General features: G+C 35.8%; 2 protein-coding genes across 5 annotated transcripts; both read left to right on the top strand.

Moving 5' to 3' along the window:
• The first annotated feature begins 3,065 nt into the window (after window positions 1-3,065).
• On the top strand, window positions 3,066-5,920 carry LOC105794612 (uncharacterized). 4 transcript variants are annotated; one of them, XR_001134068.2, is made up of 4 exons: window positions 3,066-3,306; window positions 3,452-3,940; window positions 4,514-4,573; window positions 4,827-5,920. XR_001134068.2 is itself a non-coding variant. In XM_012623870.2 (2 exons), exons 1-2 carry the CDS (start codon window positions 3,168-3,170, stop codon window positions 3,871-3,873), a joined length of 561 nt encoding a protein of 186 aa, XP_012479324.1. In that variant the 5' UTR covers window positions 3,066-3,167; the 3' UTR covers window positions 3,874-5,920. The 4 variants fall into 4 exon arrangements, 1 of the variants encoding a protein (XP_012479324.1); XR_001134063.2 differs by having other exon boundaries at window positions 4,514-5,920; XR_001134066.2 differs by having other exon boundaries at window positions 3,452-4,573.
• Window positions 5,921-6,555: 635 nt separating this feature from the next.
• On the top strand, window positions 6,556-10,250 carry LOC105794611 (plant intracellular Ras-group-related LRR protein 3). Its single transcript, XM_012623869.2, has 3 exons — window positions 6,556-7,354; window positions 7,723-7,889; window positions 9,338-10,250. Exons 1-3 carry the CDS (start codon window positions 6,782-6,784, stop codon window positions 9,984-9,986), a joined length of 1,389 nt encoding a protein of 462 aa, XP_012479323.1. The 5' UTR covers window positions 6,556-6,781; the 3' UTR covers window positions 9,987-10,250.
• The last annotated feature ends 2,345 nt before the right edge of the window (window positions 10,251-12,595 follow it).

The raw sequence follows: 12,595 nt of genomic DNA, 5'->3' as shown, positions 1-12,595 counted from the left end.
TTCATTTAGAATTAAGTTTTATATTAATTAAAATTTTATTGTAAAATGGCACTCAATTTGGCTTGATCGTTTCGTTTGCTTGATTCAGAGTAACTAAAAGCCATGTGTCACAGATTCAAGTCACGTGAGAGAGTACAAAAAATTTTATTGCAAAACTAAAACAACTTGAATTAAGTTAAAGAATTTGTTTAGATAATACAAGATAATTAAATAAAAGTGTAATTATTAAAGTATTAATTATATCTTTTTTGTAATTCTAATTAGAATTCTAATTCTAAAAAGTATTAATTACAAGAATTAAAATCAAATCATCGTATGTACTATGTGTTAGACTCAAAATACTAAGAGGGGGTAAATTGATATTTTAAAATTCTTTCGAAACTTTTGTAAATGATAAGGAAAGTGAAGAAAAACTTGGACAATTCAATTTATAGTGGTTCGGCCTCAATTGCCTAACTTCATTACCTTGACTTTTCACCACTAAGGACTTCTCAATTCACTACTAGAATTAATATCTTTCAAGGAGAATGTATAACTTTTACAATCTCTATATTTCACAATGCTAAGATAGAATATTTTCCCCTAACTTTTATGGCTCAACTAAAACCCTCTCAACTTACAATTGATGATATGAAACAGAGTAAACAAAGAGACCTCTACAAGGTATGTGTTCACAAAAAATTAAGCTCTCAAAACAAATATATGTGAATGATAAAAGATTTGACACTAAGCTTTTAGAGAATATTTACAAGAGAAATGAAAAAAATAAAGATTTGAATATTTTTTCTCTTCATCTTGATACTTGGATATCTCTCTCTTAAGTCTTGAAGTGTATTTATATCATGGAATAAGTTTGTAGACGTTTATGGCTATTGGGGATGGTTTGGAGCCGTTGCAAATATTAATTTTGGGCTAAAAAAGTGTCTCTACAATGTATGTCTCGAAACATCGGTCTCAAAACATATTTGAAAACAAACTATTATATAACAGTTGGCAAACTTTGTCTCGAGACAAACAAGCTTTTGTCTCGAGATATGCAAGTTTTTGCCTTAAGACAGCAGCCCCTAGAACAGAATTTTGCTTTGATGTTTTTTTGTCTCAAGACACTAGTTCTATGTCTAGAGACTTTCGAGACTTGCATGCCAATGTTCTTTAAAAATATTTTAAATACCTTAGAAGACTTTAGTATTAACCTAAAAACATTTAGATAAATTAAAACACATTTAAAACATATTTTTGAGTATTTTGCAAGTCTTTGAAAATGTTTGATAAGATTTTCAATCATATTTTCACCATATGGTTTAGGACATATAATACATATAAAATTTATCTCAAAGCTTGAGATCTCAAAGCTAACAAGATATTAGTCTAAAAAGTAGTTGATAATACGATTATTAATAAAAATAGTAACAAAAATAAACATCATATGTAGTTTTATCTAATTGTTCTAGTGTATATTTATTGGGGTAGTCCATTTTAATATTTAAAATATACTTCTTATCATCATTTGTTGGTCCTTGACCGAGTTCATCATCATTATTATCTGAATTTGAATATGCATCATAAAGATTATCAAGATTTTCTTCTTCCATGTACTCTTCGAAGTATCATCAATTCCACCTATAATTGAAGTTATAAAATATGTAACATGCTAGTACGATCCAACCTTTTTCTTAGGCTATACTAAGGTAATATTGTTAATACAATAAATATTTTTTTTAGAACAAATGTCTTCTCAACTACATTTTGAAGCCTTGGATGCCTCAAATTAAAAAGTTCACGAGTTGTCTATAGTGCTTGTGTTTAGCACCATTTTGTACTTTATAGTTTAAAGAATTATTTAGGTACCACTTGTGACAAATGTTGAATAATATGGAATGAATAAGATGTGCCTGAAGAAGTGCCCACTTTTTGAAGCACTGCGATAGACTGACTTGTTTCCATATTTGTGAAATTGACAATTTATTGAACTAAATTTTTGGATTGTGCTGATATTGTAGATTGTATCTAGCCCATCAATAAAGATTGCATCACTTGGGAAACATATTTGAGAATCAGACCGGATCATGTCTATCTAATCTCTTGGGTCAAGGAAGTTGGATCGGATTGGAGCATTGAAGACTTAGTTGCCAGCCGTCCTTATTTGCCTTGTTTGTTATTATTATATTGTATTCACCTTGTTTAACTATAGTTTAATAGGGATTGATATAAATATTCATTATGTAAGTAAGACTCGAAAAACTCTACAATTGAGATACTTGTATAGGTTATCTGTAAATAGAATCGAGAGCATTTAACATGTTCAAGTGAAGAATATTTTTTGTGAGAGTGCATTTGATAGTGTTATGATTTTACATGTTATGTTTACTAGGGTGAACTTAATGGTAAGAGTACCAGTCTTCTAGGATACAAAAGTGAGGAAATTATCACTGGATGTAATAGATTTAGGTTCATTTGTTGTAAGTATTGAAGATAGTAGATATTTCTCCCTGAGTTGGGCTTTGTAGATGTAGGGGAACCGAACTACGTAAACAAACTTTGTTGTCCCATGTTTCGTAGAAGCGCGACTGTTATAAGCAAACTTGGGAAATTTAAAATTGGTTAAGAAAAGAAGGTTTTTTAATGTTAAATGTTGTTATCCAAGAATTAGATTCGAGTAAATGGAGCCTGGTCGCAAGATTTATATATTTAGGATCTTTCACTTCAAATCTTTGTTCTTCTTGAGTGCGTTGCTTTCATCAAGAAGTGTTTAATAATGTGTTGTGCAAGAGACGTCTCCGTAAATCAAGTCATATTTGTTAGCAACTTCCTAAAACATTATTATATAAGCTAAAATGTAAATAAATCAATATTCTGGGAATAATTTTAGTACAAAAAAGGGAAAGGACATGGGCCGGGTCAAGTAAAGAGTACCAAACACCGAAGAAAACGGGTGAATGAGCTTTTGAACTTTGAAACTTTTACCTTAAGGAAGGGAATCTATGACGTAAGCAGGGTGGGACCCTTCTTCACAATTTCACCCCTCCCTCATCTCTATAAATAAGGTTTCAAGAATACCAAACCTAGGCTTGAAGACGCCACCAATCAACAAAACAGAGCATCTTCCCCCGCCGCCTTCTCCTCTTCAACCTCCTCTGCCTTCCACTCTCATCTACCCTCCAAAAAGCATGGTCGGAACTAAAATCACTATCAAGTTCCTCTGTAGTTACGGCGGAAAAATCGTCCCTCGTTACCCTGACGGCAAACTCCGTTATTACGGCGGTGAAACCCGTGTCCTCGCTGTCGATCGCTCCATTCCCTTCTCTGGTCTGTATTTTCTTCCTTTTCTTTGTTTCATATATGTTTGTTTCTGCGCGTTTAGTATTTAAAAATAGACTAGTTAAAAGGGCGCTGTTTTAAGCTTTGAAGAATTGATGAGGAATGAAATAAATGTATATCATCATTGGTACAGAGCTGTTGGTGAAGATGGGAGAGATGTATGGGTCAGCGGTGAGCCTACGTTGCCAATTGCCTACAGAGGATTTAGACGCGCTGGTTTCGATCACTTCCGATGAGGATCTCGCGAATCTCATCGAGGAATACGATCGGGTAGCGTCGCCACCCTCTTCTATAAAGATCAGAGCTTTTCTTTCGCCTCCGAGATCCACCAAAAAAGATGCTTCTCCGCCTTCGTCATCGGCTTCGTCTTCAAAGTCGTCATCTACATCCACTCCTAGATACTCCTGCATACGCCAGATCTCGAGGACTCCCGTTGCCTATCCTCTTTGCTCGGAAAAATCTGCGGGGAAGATGATCCCTTACTATGGTTACCATGGTCACCATGGCAACCCTAGCCATATTTACCTTATTCACAGCGGGAATTACTGGCAATAGCAGAAGTCCGAAACAAACGAAGGATCATATAGTTTATTAATCCGTTATGGTCCTCGGCGAAGAACAAGTAAAGAACAATACTACCCACAGAAAAAAAAAAAAGAAAAAAAACCTTAGCTTTATGATTATGTATTTGAAACTGTAAATCCTTAAAGGAGAACTGCTTTTGATGAATGAGTGGCCATTAATTAATTTTCAACTCCTTCGTTTTGGATCTTTTCAAAAAAAAAAACCCCCAAATTTTTTCTCCATTCGTGGATTGTTTGCTGGTCCAATTCCTTTTCACAACTTTTTACAGCTTCCCCCAATACTCCGTTCCGTTCAATTTCCATTTGCACGCAATCATTAAAACAATAGATTTTTTTTTTCTAATATCAGGTTCCAGAATTTTCGTCCCATCTTCTTTATATCCTCAACCCTATTTAATTTAACACGTGTGCCCCACACGCTTTCGCCGGCATTATCTTCGTCCGTTTTCCTTTCGTATTTTTCGTGTCTACATTTTTTCTTCTTCTTCTTCTAATGTTCTTTTTTCTCTTTGTCGTCACTTTTCTTTTATATATCATATATAATATATTGAGTGCTTTATCCTTTTGATTACGTATGATGGAGTTTTATTTTCGGTTTTGTGATATTGCAGGTTAATGAAGATGCTAACTGGGGCGATCTTTGAAAGATCTGAGTTAGCAATGGGTGGAAGGTAAGTTGGTTTTACTTGATTCTTTTTTACCTAATATCGATTAGGGGCAATACATGAATAACATTAAGTCCAGTGATTTCTTAGTTTTGAGGTGATTGGCAGCTTTGAGTGGAAGAATCGGGATGTTCTGAAGAAACGGTGCTTTGGGTTTTCATTTGAAGATAATTTTGTTGATGATGGTGCTAAGCAATGGGCCATAGTTAACTCCTGATCAGTGATTTTTTGTTTGTTTGTTTGTTCATTTTTGAGCCAGATTGGATCATCTCTTTACTTGCAAATTGGCAACAAGAAGCACCGAAGCAATGGTGGTTTCCGATATCAAACAAAATTCCAAGTAGCAATTGCAATAAATTGTGGAAGCATAGGAGGGACCATTGGAAGAATCAGATGAATGGAGTCATGACTGGAATTTATTGAACACCAGGCAATGGACAAAACACGCCCCCCCTTGACAGCTGGTATTTTAACCGATGAAGAAGATGCACTCAAAAGGATCTAAATATAGTAGTGGGACACAATAATTTCCTTGGAATAAAGCTAAAATATATTCACAACAGAAACAGAATAAAGAGTTCCCTTCAATCCAAGACACAAATTGAACAAGTACAATATAGGAGAGAGGACTGTAGATATTGGATTAAATTTTAAAAAAAAGTCTCCAACTCCAACTCCAGCTGAGCTGAGTTTTAATTAATTAAAAGAAGTGAGAGGTTGTGACTTCTGATTCAAAGGAAGGGTCGCCAGTGCCCCATACAATCTTGCAGGGATATTGAAGTCGAAAATGAAAGAGTTTGATGATTCTATGTTATCATCTGTTGGGGATAAAGATAAAAGTGGTTTTAAGGTTATCCCTACCATGTGCCCATCTTTTCTTTTTCTCCTCCTAACATGAGTACTAATTATATGATTGATTTCCTTTTTACTCACATCAAACAAGCCATACTACAGAGGATGCTAATGGAGAAAGCATGAATTTGGGAAGTCTATTTTGGACAAGGAGCGGAGTGGTTCATTATTAAAAAAAGAGAATGGTGTAGCCATCATGGATCCCACATGCGTCTAATCTTCCACTTGAAAGCTATGACCGGCTCTGATATTAGCGACGTTAAAGCCTTTGATTGTTGATAATGGACCAAGAGGCCAGGGTGTGTATGGCTGGCTGGCTGACTCAAATCCTCAAAATACTCATCACGCTTCTGTCTTCTGTGGGATTTATACACAACTTATATATAATTTTGTGTATAATTAGTATTTTAATAATTTCACCCTTATATTTTATGTTCAATAATGTATACCAAATTTTGAGTCAATTAAAATTGTATAATAAAATATTTTAATGTGATGAAATTTGACTATTAAATATATAATGATAAATACCATATTTTAATTGATATGATAAAGATATTGGATTAGTTCAAAATCTTTAAGTAGAGGATAAATACAATTATTATTAATTGAGTTGTTATAATATAAAGGTAAAAGAAATTTATAATCTCTCCCAATTTTAAAATTGAGCAAATTGGTCATTCTAAAAATCGAGTTATTTAATTTGATCCTAATTTAACAAATTTATTGATTTTTTAAAATGAAGGTCCAAATGACAAATAATATAAATATTGAAGGTTAAATTTGTTATTATACTAATTAAAATGATGTATAATTGATAGAAGACATTAATGCCGTGATTATTGTACCTTTAAGAACCGACAATGATAAAATTGCTCCAACTTTCTTTTACTAAATATAAATTATGTAAATCAACCTATCTTATTTTATGTAAATCAAGTTTGGTTATAAAACTGGAACCTTAATAATAGAATTGTTCATACTTGATTGATACCCTACCCATAATAATAAAATGTATTGTAGGGGGATGTTGGGTCATTCTATGAAGCCTTTCCTTCCAAAGCCACCAATAAATGAAAAGCCCATTATTAGGAACCCACTGTTAGCTCAGAAATTAAGAACCCAAAGGCACAGTATAGAATGTGATGATGTGAGCAAAGGAAAGCGGTAGACCAGGTCCAGCGCATGCCAGAAGTACCATTTGGCATTCGGCGTTGCGATGCTAACTGCTAACCGAGAGAAACTGCTCATCAGCTCCATGAGTCATTGCTGTTCACTACTCTCTCGTCGTTCTCTCACGTCAATGCTCCCCCCCTCCCCCTGACCTTGCTTCCTTCATCTCTGCTTCCTTCAATCACCTTAATGGATCCTAATCTTTCAAAGTTCCCCATTTTGTCCTACATCTTCTCCCAACAAGATCCTTACAATTACCCATCACTCCCTCCCCAAATCCGCCAGGATTTACTCACCCGTTTCCCCCATTTACCCGATCCATCAATCCTTGCTTCACTTTCCCGATCCATCCCCACCTCCGTCACCCAAACCCATTCCCTCCTACGCTCCCTAGGACCTCGGCCCGATCCATCAGCTGTCTCCGCCGCTCGTTCCAAGATTACCCACATTCAAGAAACCCAATCTTCCTTACAGGAGGCCGACATATATAAGACCGTGCTTAGATTGGAAGGCTTGCACGAGGATTATGAGAGACAGTTGACTGAGGTGGAGGAGAATCTGGGTCGTCTGTATTGCTCAGCTGTCGAGCAAATGAACGGCGATGATGAAGTAAATGAGGATGTTGTGAGGATATTGAAAGAAGCTGAGAATGGGGTGGTTGAAAGAGTTGAGCTTTCTGGAAGACAGTTGAGGCTATTGCCTGAGGCCTTTGGTAAACTTCACGGTTTGGTTTATCTCAATCTTTCCAATAACCAGATAGAGGTATTATATGTTTATTTTCATTATCTTTTCTTCTGTTTATGCCAAATTGATCCCAAGGCTTGATGAAATTGCGAAAGCTGTGATGTTTAAACTAAGAACTATAGTAGCCACGTTATGTTCCTTGGATCAACACTATCCCAATTGATAAACTAAATACTTGGATTCTTTCCTTTTTCGCTATTCAATTAAAATTGCTTTATCTCCTGTTCTAAAAGTATGGCGTATTTCATGAGACTGAGGGTATTGGTATTTTTTCTCTGTTTTGCACAAAGAACTGCTGCTTATGGTCTTCACTACTTTACATATGTAAATTGATTAACTGTATGGGTAGATGCTTATGTACTAGTGTTTTTGTGCTTGAGAACCAGGTCATTCCTGATTCGATTGGAGGACTAAAGAAACTTGAGGAGCTTAATGCATCCTCCAATCATTTGCAACATCTGCCTGACTCCGTTGGTTTGTTGCTTAATCTGAGGATCCTCGATGTCTCGGGAAACAAGCTAAATGCCCTCCCGGAAAGCATTGCACGATGCAGGTATTATACTATTTTTTGTTCACTCTTGTACTACTTTTGTTCTCAAATTACTGTTCCAGGAGTGAAATGCAAAAACCAATCCTGGTAAAGTAGGAATGAGTAAAACGTATCTGTTTTGAAAGCCAAACGTGCCCCCTTGCCAGTAAAAGGAGTTTGTCAGTCTATTAATCTAATTAGTCCCGATGCTACACAAACCCCCTGTTTTAACAAATTAAACCCTAAACCATTAGAGCAAAAAAGAGCTGTAAATTCTAGCTAAACATCTGTATTCATCAAAAAAGAAAAAAAATCTTCTCTTTCTCTAATGTAGAAGTTCAGCCTTCCTCTTCAAATGTATTGGAAAAGAAAATACACACAGTGATTCTCACTTTCGTTCTGGGTTGAAGAGCAAAATTTCCCAAGTCAATTGTGCTTCTAAAATATCTTTCCCTTTGGTTTGGTATTCATAGAATTTGGGTTCTGTTACATCCACTTAACAATCCCATTGAAAATTTTGGTTATATTTCTAGTGAGGTAAGATATTTGAATTTTTATCCATTTTGAGACTTGATTTTGATTAGTGGTTTCAAATATTCTTATAATTATAGTTGTGAATTTGGGTGCGTTGATACTACATACTGGACCAAAGCCAAATCTGGGTCCACTATCGGGCCATTTCATCCTTTTTATCAAAAAATTGAAGAACAAGTAGCTGTCAATTATAGGCAATCACAAAAGTTTCTGAATCATAGGGAATATAACTCAAAAGTTATCTACTTTTTTGAGAATGAAATATGGTCATGGCTTACATTACTTCAACTCTTCATTTTCCCTTAAGTACTTGTGTCAAGCACATATTTGGAGATGGGTTTGAGAGAACAATCCTCCAAATATATGAAGACAATAAAAACACCCAGAAAATTGGGCACCCCGAATTTGGTAACATAAGTCATGGCCCATGCATGAAGGTATGATTAATAGAGTAACTTTGAAGTCCTTGGCTGATTGGCAATGACCTGTTGTTTGAGAAAAAGTGTTCCAATGAAAAATCCAATGATTCCTGATATTGCTTAACTATCCTTTAAAAAGGAAAAAAAAAAGTTTTTGTTTTCTCATAGCTATAGAGAGGATTAAATAGAATTTAGAATTTGCCCCTTAATTTTAAAGTTTTAAGCTAAAATTCTATTTAAAGCATAAATTAGTGTTTAATGTGTAAAAAAAAGGTTGGCTGAAATGGCAAATTTAGTTGCTGGGGCATTCAATACTAATTAGACTATCAAACTGACTAACCTCTGTTCATATCAAAGGGGGTAAAATAGCATTTTCAAACTGGAGGGGGATTTGCGACCTTTCCAGTTTATCTTGGGGGTTTGTGTATCTTTACCTACTATTCTTAGTAGCTTTTGTTACTTTCAGTTACTGTGCTCATGGTCTTGCCTGAATGATAAAAGTCCATCATTCTTTTGCAGTTCACTGGTCGAGTTGGATGCAAGCTTTAACAACCTTACATTTCTGCCTAACAATATTGGATATGGGCTCCTAAATCTTGAAAAGCTGTCAATCCAGCTGAACAAGATCCACTTCCTACCATCATCAATCTGTGAAATGAGGTCCTTGAGGTATCTGGATGCTCATTTCAATGAGCTTCATGGCTTGCCACAAGTGATTGGGAGAATGACAAAACTTGAAGTCCTGAACCTTAGTAGTAATTTCAATGACTTCACAGAACTTCCTGATACTATTAGTGATCTGACCAATCTCCGGGAACTCGATCTCAGCAACAACCAAATCCGGGCTCTGCCTTGCACATTCGGCCGCCTTGGGAAACTAGTGAAGCTCAATTTGGACCAGAATCCGCTCATAGTGCCTCCCATTGAGATAGCAAATAAGGGGGCTGATGCTGTGAAAGATTACATGTCGAAAAAGTGGCTCGACATAATCACGGAGGAGCAAAGGAGAATCAATCTTGAAGCAAGTAATCAGCAAGGTCAGATGGGATGGTTGTCATGGGGAACTTCATTGGTGAGTAACGCCATCTCTGGGGTTTCCCAAAGTGTTGGGGAATACCTGAGTGGGCCAAAGGCTCCTAGGGATCCGTATCTGGATCAACAACTGTGATCTCTTGGTGCTCGATGTGTAGCTGTTTCAAGAGATTCTAGTAGCCAAATAAGAGTAGCTTAGCAACTACAAGATTTGTGTATATATGCTCTGTAATAATGAGGATACCCCGGATATACATGCGTGGGAGCTGAATAGACGCAATGTGATTTGTGTATAGTGGCTTCAAAGCCGTCGTTGGGTTTGGCTCCTTTAAGCTGCTAACTCCAAAATAAATAGGTTGTTTTCTTAAACTTGACAATGTAGTTGAATGTTTTTATTTTCCTTTCTTGTTTTGTTGAATATGCATGGTGGCTACGATAGGTCAACTGTTGTGTGTGTGTGTTTTAAGTTTGCCTCATGCCGACCTGACCCTGATTTGTGTTGATGAAGGTGATAGTTAGAATCCTCTCAGGATAAATGTGTGTTTGAAATAATACAAATTTGTGGAGTAATTATCAAAACAGAGTAGGTTCAGCTAAGCACATGTTATGATTGTAAAGAGAACGGAGGCGGACTCACTTCTGAAGTCCAAAGTGAGGCGTTATTACTGTTACAGTTTGCCCCGTACTTGCTAGTTCTAACATCTTTTTGCAGTACAAAGAACGTGGGGATTTTGGTAGAACATTAGAATTTAAGACGTGGGAGCAATTGTAAGAACAGAGAGCATCACGTCAATCCGCTGGTGCACGTCTTAAAGCCTCATGCATTTACTGAATTGGACATGTTTTCACATTCACGTTTGGAACCATTGTTGAGCTTGCAATGGGTCTGATCTGCAACTTTTTCTGTGGTCTCTCAAGGTTACTCTTAGACGTTATACAAGGTTGATAAGGGGTGCCATGTGAGAGCTCTTACCTTTGATGGATATAAAGGTTGAACAATAAAATAATAAGAAAAACAGAAAAGAGAAGAATGAATCCCAATATCACTTAATTTAATCAATAAAATAATAAGAACAACAGAAAAGAGAAGAATGAATCCCGAAAACCTACAAGGTGTGTTTTTTTTTTTGGTTTCAAACCAACAAAAAGTAAAGCACTCAAATCAACAAGTCACTTTCAAGGGCAGGCCGTCGGTTTTAAATAGATGCTTTCCCACTTGATGAGACCACCTCTGAGTTTCTGTCTCTAAATCATAAAGGTAATCTGGGCAGAAAATCCGTAATAGTAAACACGTGTCAGTAATCGGGTGGACCCAGATGCCGTCAGTTTCAAAAGACAAATCTCTGCAAACAAATATCCTGGCCGTCTATTTTTGAACCAGCATATCATCTGATCTGGCGGCGTATCTCCTCTGTACTTTCAATTTCTTAATACAATGGTATTGAGACCATCCGACTTTGTTGTCGTCAATTGCATTACACATGCGATCATATCCTTCATTTACCTATTCTAGGCTTCTTTTCTTTTTGTCTGGCACCTAAAAATCTCATTTTGCATCTAAGGGAGGGTATACCCTATTAAACCAATTTAACTGACCATAATTTACATCTAATTAACTAACTTTAAGTCCATCGTTTTTTTCCCTATAATATTTTGTCTTTGAAACAACCAATCAAAGTAGAGCTTAAGCTCCTTTTTTTAGTTGCAAATCCGACATTAAATAATTCCAAGTACTAATATGTAGTCCAAATACAAAGGTGCGGGTACCAATTCTACTCCACAAAAGACTACTATCATGTGCCAACACTACATATAATCTACACTTAACAGATTTAGACAAATACAAATCCACAAGAGCCTACTACGAAGTGCCAACATGATAATGCGTAAATGCAAATGCAATCTAAAAAGCTCTAACACTACATTTAACATCAAATAACAAATAAGTTCACTAAATTCATGATGATCATAACAACAACAAATCCTACACAATTCCCTACCCCAAAGCCATCATTCACCTTCAAATACAATAAATATATGTATAAAAATATCAATATGAAGTTAGTTCTAAAAATGATTTACCTCTAATTAACAATGGGATCCATGGACGTACATAAACAAAGAACAATTGTATTAGTATGCTTCAAATAAAATAAATAAATAATGAGTTTATGGTGTAACTAAAGTGCTAGTAAATTACCCAAATCAAAGTTTTCAAATTGTTCCGCGTTCAGCTCAGGGTAAAATATATTAAGAGTGTTTGGATCAAGAAGAGTTGAATCTTGAGCAAAAATAAATTCTTGCACAATCCTTAAGAGTTATATGCATCAAGAAAACGTCGGTAAGTGCTAAAAGCAGCTTTTGAGACCACTGTTGATATTGGAACTGCCATTACATCACAAGATATGATAGATAGGATAGGGAACCATTGTTAGTTATGTTTCCACCAAAGGACATCAAAATCTTCATCCTCATTGTCCTCTACTTGCTCATTCAAATATTAGCCAACTTTGATGTATACTTAAACTCCTACCTAAGGCTTACTGACTTTGGTAACAATGATTCAACGGTCAATTGTGCAACTTGACTCACTTGGATACTTTCACCAACTACCTCTAGCAGAGCTTCCTTCTACTTCTTATATTCATCGAATAATTCCTCCAACGCTTGTTAAAGTTGATTCATAATTACACAAGTTTTTTCTTTCGAATACATCTTCATCATCAAATACTCCATAAAGGGAAG

The sequence above is a fragment of the Gossypium raimondii genome, chromosome 3, assembly GCF_025698545.1.
Source record: "Gossypium raimondii isolate GPD5lz chromosome 3, ASM2569854v1, whole genome shotgun sequence".
Classification (NCBI taxonomy): domain Eukaryota; kingdom Viridiplantae; phylum Streptophyta; class Magnoliopsida; order Malvales; family Malvaceae; genus Gossypium; species Gossypium raimondii.
The sequence above is the reverse complement of the archived record's forward strand: the minus strand, read 5'-3'. Positions and strand labels throughout refer to the sequence as shown.

Excerpts from the sequence above, each read along its gene's own strand:
- LOC105794612 (XM_012623870.2), top strand. The coding sequence starts at position 3,168 with ATGGTCGGAACTAAAATCACTATCAAGTTCCTCTGTAGTTACGGCGGA. Across the intron at positions 3,307-3,451 it reads TCGCTCCATTCCCTTCTCTG|AGCTGTTGGTGAAGATGGGA; the intron begins GTCTGTATTTTC and ends TCATTGGTACAG.
- LOC105794611 (XM_012623869.2), top strand. The coding sequence starts at position 6,782 with ATGGATCCTAATCTTTCAAAGTTCCCCATTTTGTCCTACATCTTCTCC. Across the intron at positions 7,355-7,722 it reads TTTCCAATAACCAGATAGAG|GTCATTCCTGATTCGATTGG; the intron begins GTATTATATGTT and ends CTTGAGAACCAG. Across the intron at positions 7,890-9,337 it reads GAAAGCATTGCACGATGCAG|TTCACTGGTCGAGTTGGATG; the intron begins GTATTATACTAT and ends ATTCTTTTGCAG.